The 6887-nt window shown below is 41.4% G+C and overlaps 1 protein-coding gene across 1 annotated transcript in view; it reads left to right on the top strand.

Annotated features, from left to right (window-relative positions):
- The window catches only part of LOC141076212 (oocyte zinc finger protein XlCOF8.4-like), a 35315-nt gene extending 28865 nt beyond the window's left edge, over positions 1-6450 (top strand). The window contains exon 7 of the mRNA XM_073563568.1: positions 5547-6450. Coding sequence (XP_073419669.1) covers positions 5547-6313 — 767 coding nt within the window. The 3' untranslated portion in view covers positions 6314-6450. The remainder of the gene's footprint in view (positions 1-5546) is intronic.
- Positions 6451-6887: the final 437 nt, after the last annotated feature.

Below are 6887 nucleotides of genomic sequence, written 5' to 3' on the forward strand. Positions count from 1 at the left end.
GATGAGATAGGGCATCCTGCATACCAGGATAGGGATGGGACCATGCATACTAGGACAAGATGGGGATCCTGCATACCAGGATAGGGATGGGACCATGCATACTAGGACAAGATGGGGCCCTGCATACCAGGATAGAGATGGGACCATGCATACTAGGACGAGATGGGGCCCTACATACCAGGATAGGGATGATGGGGCCATGCATACTAGGACAAGATGGGGGCCAGGCATACCAGGATAGATATGAGGTGGAATGCATACTAGGACGAGATGGGGCCCTGCATACCAGGATGAGATGGGGCCCTGCATACCAGGACAAGATGGGGCCCTGCATACCAGGATAGGGATGATGGGGCCATGCATGCCAGGATGGGGGCCAATCATACGAGGATGGGGATGGGGCCATGCATACCAGGATAGTGATGGGGCCATGCATACCAAGATAGGGATGAGGGATCCATGCATGCCAGGATAGGGATGAGGTTGCCATGCATACCAGGGTAGGGATGAGGGGGACATTTGTATCAGGATGGGGGTGAAGGGACCATATATACCAGGATAGGGGATATTAAGTACAGAATTGACCACATTTTTTGCTTCAATTTGTTTTTCCTAATTTCCTCCTCTAAAACCTAGGTGTGTCTTATGGTCCAAAAAATATGGCAAGTGTGAGTTTCCCTTTAGCCTGAAATTTCAATTTCTTTTAAAACCAACTATTGCTATTTTAGAATTTTGGATAACTAGAGGAGGAAGACCTGTGAAGACTCAGACGTCAAGGTTAGATTTCAGAAAGGTAGATTTTAAGGGATTCAGAAAGAGAATTGGAGGGATCCAAGGGCTGGATATCCTTAAAGACAAAAATGTCCAGGAAGGATGGGAAATCTTGAAAAATGAATTTCTCAAAGCACAATTGTTAACAATTCCGAAAAGAGGGAAGAATAGGAAGCATTTAAGGAAACCAGGATGGATGAACACAGAACTTAAGCACATGCTAAAAAGGAAGAAAAAAATGTTTATAAAATGGAAAGAGGGAGGCATATCTAAAGAAGAATATAATGCTGTCTGCAGAACCTGCAGGGCACAAATCAGATTAGCTAAAGCTGACAATGAATTGAGGCTTGCAAGAGATGTCAAAAGCAATAATAAAGGATTTTGGGGATATCAAAAATAAACAGATTGACCTGCGCTATAGGACTAAAGAAAATAAGCAATGATAAAAACCAAATAGAAAAACACCTGCTCTAAAACATACATGGATAAACTAATGGCATGTACAATATATATAACAGATCACTCACCAATAGAAGGCAGACCAATAGATGTGATGCACATTGGTGGCTGTGACTGCTGCTTTTTGATAGAGGTGAGAAAATGCACGATTCTATGATTCTAACTAACTTCAAGGAGGATTGTGATAATCTACAGGACAAACATTCCACCTGTGCCATGATATATCTCTAAACTGTGCGTGGCTGATGGCTGTAATATACATTTATTCACGCCTGCAGGAGATGTGTTGGCATGGCTCCAGCCCTGGTTTCATGGATTCACTCCACGTCATAAATTACATTATGTTTTCCAACCTAAGAAATTCAGATTACTGCACAATGTCTCCTGAAATGGAGGCACTAATACTTTCTCTAATCTTCTGGTCAGGACTCATAGTGGCTCCAATGGTCCACTATAAATGAGTGCAACTCCAGTTTAGTGTTCTCTCCTCATACATACGTTGTTGTTGGGGATGTAGCATATTTTTTTATTCTGTCTTTTTTTTTAACCTGTTCCTTCTGTATGATAGTTTGATTGTGGTGGGATCGGCCTTCCTGCCTAATGTGAGTCTATAACTTCTTGATAGTCTTGGAAAAAAATCTCTCCATTGCCTCTTCCAAATGCCTAAGATCTAAATATAAAAGGGATCCTGTCAGCAGGATTGTGCTCAGTAACCTACAGACACTATCAGGTCGGCGCCGTTATACTGATTACAATGATACCTGGTGATGAAATCCGTCTTGTGGTTGTTGTTTAATCTGTATTTGTAGTTTTCAGTTAATAAGATTCTCGTGCTCTGGGGCGGGGCTGTGGTGGCCCATGGGCGGGGCTTTATGTGGTGCGCTGATTACATATTCATCTGTATTGGCTTATGACAGGTCGCTGATCCCTCACTGACCTGCCCCCCATTTTTACATAATGCATATAATAGTATTGATATTATTGTTGATAATGCCTATAATATTGTGGCTATTGTGAGGCTTAGAAAAAAAAAATTACACATGACACTGACGGCGCCTGTCCAGTAGCCTCTATCTCTTACTTATAGATGGTACTGCGCTGACATTTTTCTGTATGTAATTTTTTTATGTAAAATAGGGGGCAGGTCACTGAAGGATCAATGTCATAAGCAAATACAGATTAATATGTACGCAGAGCACCACATAAGGCCCCACCCACAACGCAACCCACAGCCCCGCCCCAGAGCATGAGAATCTCATTAACTGAAAACTACAACTACAGATTAAACAATAACCAGCCCGCAGCTGCCCAGAAAAGGCACATCTATTAGATGCTCCAATTTCGATGCTTTGCCCGGCTCTTCTCACTTGCCCTGTAGTGGTGGCACGTGGAGTTCATATTTGTAGGGTTGATGTCACCTTTGTATTGTCAGGTGACATCAAGCCCATGGCTTAGTAATGGAAAGGTGTCTATTCATTACTAACCCCATAGTTACATGGTAAATAAACACACAGTCAGAATAAAGTATTTTATTAGAAATAAAACAAAACAGTTTTCCTTTTTCAAAAATAACAAACACAGTTATACTCAACTAACACCTAAGTGGTAAGAGCCGGGCAAAGCGCCCAGAATTGGCGCATCTAATAGATGTGCCTTTTCTGGGCAGCTGTGGGCTGCTATTTTTAGGCTGGGGGGGTCAGTATCCATGGCCCCTTACAAGCCTGAGAATACCAGCCCCCCAGTTGTCAGCTGTAGCATGGCTGGTTTTCAAAAATGGGGGACTCCACTCCGTTTTTTTAAATTATTTATTTAAATATTAAAAAAACAGTGTGAGGACCCCTCTGTTCTTGATAACCAGCCTTGCAGAAGTTGACAGCTGAGGGTTGCAGCCCCCAGTTGTGAGTTTTGCCAGACAGGTTATAGAAAATAAGGGGAACCCACGCCGTTTTTTTCATTCATTTATTTAGTTATAGTGCAGACGACGGGTGAGGAATACTCCAATCATCCGCTCCTGCTGTCACTGTTCTTAGCAGCAGGTGTAGGTTGATGGGAGTAATAGTCCCAAAAGCCCCCACCTGCTGTCATCATTCTGACTTTAATATAACGCTCATCATTCTCCCTGCCGGCAGATCAGGGGAGAATGATGAGAGCGTTTTCAGCACCCGCCGCAGGGGAACAGCACTTACTGTAGCGCTTCTTCCCTGCCGGCCGTCCATGTGGTACTGATGCTGCACAGGGTTGTCACACATGTGCCACAAGTATTATGCACATGGATCAGAAAAAACGGTACCAGAAATATCAGGACGTGTGAAACCGGCCTAATACACAGTTCTCTTTAAATGCCTAATATTTCTTCTTGAAACTTATCTGACAGAAAATATTGAAGCTTAGGCTAGTATAGATTGTGAAGTCTCCGAGCCCCATACTCTAATTACCCCAGAGAGGTTTCACCACTAGTTACTCATTTATTACTGATGGAGACTGTGGAGTTTGATCATTTCAGTAGTTCCTAATCAGGCCCCATTATTATTATCTGATGTGTGTCACTTTATGTGGTGGTAAGTTTGGAATTCTTCACAAAGGGTAATAGAAAACAAATGGATCTTACAAATTATTTTCCAGCTTCGCACTATACCCTACATACGGTTGTACACTACTGTCTGGGCACATGGCAGTGTTCAGAAGGGAAGGAGCGCCATTTAGCTATTTGAATGCAGATCTAGCTGGAATAGTTTGCAGACACAATGTATTGGGAGTATAATGAAAAAACAGTAACCAGCTCACCTGTCCCGGCTAATAGTGGTGCATGGAAGCTCGGATTTCAGTCAAGCCAAACGTGAGATACATCCAAAGAAAAAAAAGGGGGGTTTCCAGCTTCCAAATGTACAAAAAATGTATTAAAGGCATAAGAACAGAGATGAACGGACATGCCCCATAATGGCAGAAAGCAGAGCAACGCCTTTCAAACAATGTTCTTTTTCAAGCGCAAAAAGAACATATTGTATGAAACGCATTGCTCTGCTTTCCGCCATTATGGGGCATGTCCGTTTATCTCTGTTCTTATGCCTTTAATAAACTTTTTGTACATTTGGAAGCTGGAAACCCCCCTTTTTTTCTTTGAATGTATTGGGAGCACTGTTCATGGTCACCTGGCAGCTCAAAAGATGTCCACCATGAACATTCTCTGCTTTCCATATCCCAAGGATTGCCTTGCTCATCTAACACCATTACATGGATCTGGACTTACACTGGGACCCCTAGGCTTGGACCATGATGTTACCTGCTAGTCTGTGGTGTTCGATGGCAAGAAGAATAGTCAGGTAGCTGGGTCAGAACCAGAAGGACAGAATACAGAATCAGAAGACACAAGTGTAGTCAGTAAACGGGCCACGGTCACAACAGGAAGCAAATGCGCAAGCTGAGCACAGAGGACTGAACCAGAGGAGAACAACGCTGTATTTGGCAGATTCCGGCCATGTGCTTTGCGCTTTAGTAGGGTGTGGTACTTTCCAATTGGCTGAAGTAGGGAGCAGATTACTCCAGCTGGACAGCAGGAACAGATCCCAGATGAGATTGGACACACCATATACAGAAGCCCTAATATAACTAAATCACAGAAAACCAGAAGAGTAGAAATCCCCATAAAGTGATTCCATGTTATTAATTCACTGAGGGTTATAATCCTTAGGAGGAGTGAATATTTTGACTCCACAGCCACTTTCCGGAAATTAACACGCAGTGGATGTTGGAGAGTGAAAATTACACATTTGCCATTTTATTACCCAGCACATAGTGCCCAGATTGTGCTCCAGGAGACACACACCGCAAATTAAGTGGATTCTTCTCACTATAATATTGCTAAATACAGGGATCCTAAATGTTGTTTGCGCACACTGCAAGACTCCGAAGTGAGAGCGGATTTTGCTGGATTGGTTTATAGAAACTCTGTTGCTTTTCAACAGCCTTTGAGCCACTAATAGTGTGGGAACCTCTGTATTTCCATTGACAGATGATGGACCTGAGTGGGGACTTGTTTTTTGTGAGATGAGAATAGGTATTATTTTCATCTACATAACATTGATTGGTTTCTTTTTATTTGATATTTGGGAGGCAGAATGAACAAACAGTTGAACACCACACACTACTGGTTCATCCAACAAGGTTTTCTATTAGACTGTGAACTGTCATTGTCTTGGTAAATAATTAAAGTTTTTTTTACATAGCTTGCCATTTTTATGGACAGTTTAAATAGAGACATTCAAAAATATAAAGCTCAAGGATATTTTATAAAAAAAATTGTTTTTTTGTCTTAGCAGATGACTGTACCAGGAGATCAGAGGGACAGCTGACATCTTCAACTTTTAAATCTGATGATCTTGAGATTCTACAAGATACAACTGAAGTGATTGCCATTACACCAGATATATCATCATCCATTCACAGCAAAGATCTGTCATCTGATCCTTTGAAACAGGTCCCATCTTCTGATTCATTACTGACTACTAAGGAAAATCAATGTCACCAAAGAGACATTAAAAAACAAACTGCTCCTAAAGCAAAGAAGCCATTTTCATGTTCAGAATGTGGGAAGTATTTTACATGGAAATCACATTTTGTTAACCACCAGAGAACTCACACAGGGGAGAAGCCTTTTTCCTGTTCAGAATGTGGGAAATGTTTTACATGGAAATCACATTTTGTTAACCACCAGAGAACCCACACAGAGGACAAGCCTTTTTCCTGTTCAGAATGTGGGAAGTATTTTACATGGAAATCGCGTTTTGTTACTCACCAGAGAACTCACACAGGGGAAAAGCCTTTTTCCTGTTCAGAATGTGGGAAATGTTTTGCACAGAAATCACATTTTGTTATCCACCAAAGAACTCACACAGGGGAGAAGCCTTTTTCCTGTTCAGAATGTGGGAAATGTTTTAACAATAAAACAGATTGCGTTAAGCACCAGAGAACTCACACAGGGGAGAAACCTTTTTCATGTTCAGAATGTGGGAAATGTTTTAGCAAGACATCAAATTGTGTTAAGCACCAGAGAACTCACACAGAGGAGAAGCCTTTTACATGTTAATGTGGGAAATGTTTTAACTAGAAAGCACTTCTTGATCACCATCAGAGCAGTCACACAGAGGAGAAACCTTTTTCATTTTCTTAATATGGGAAATATTTTACTTGGAAATCAGCTGTTAATAAACATCAGAGATGTCACATAGGGGAGAAGCCTTTTTTATGTTCATAGTGTTGGAATAGTTTTACCCAAAATTGAATTTTCTTAAATGGGTTGTCTCTTGTCATTCCTCATGTTTGCTGACAAAAGGATAAAACTAAACTTTATTAATTCCAAATGTAAAACTATACCCATAATTCACCCCCTGAAGCTTAGTCAGAAGATGACTAATAGAAAAAACATACCCCACTTCTCAGTATATCGGGTGAGGTGACGTATACACACTCATTCTCCAAGCCTCTCATTTCTACGGGTTTCATCGTCCTCACCAAAGTCGACTCATCAGGAGACTATTTAATATTGACCTATATTCGAACGAGACAAAAGGAAAAAAACCCTAAAATCATGTATTATCCGAAACAGTCAGAAAACTAGCCATATATTGGCAGATCCCAGACCTCAAACTATATACTTCGTA

The sequence above is a fragment of the Dendrobates tinctorius genome, unplaced genomic scaffold, assembly GCF_039654945.1.
Source record: "Dendrobates tinctorius isolate UK_male_01 unplaced genomic scaffold, ASM3965494v1 ptg000395l, whole genome shotgun sequence".
In the NCBI taxonomy this organism is placed as follows: domain Eukaryota; kingdom Metazoa; phylum Chordata; class Amphibia; order Anura; family Dendrobatidae; genus Dendrobates; species Dendrobates tinctorius.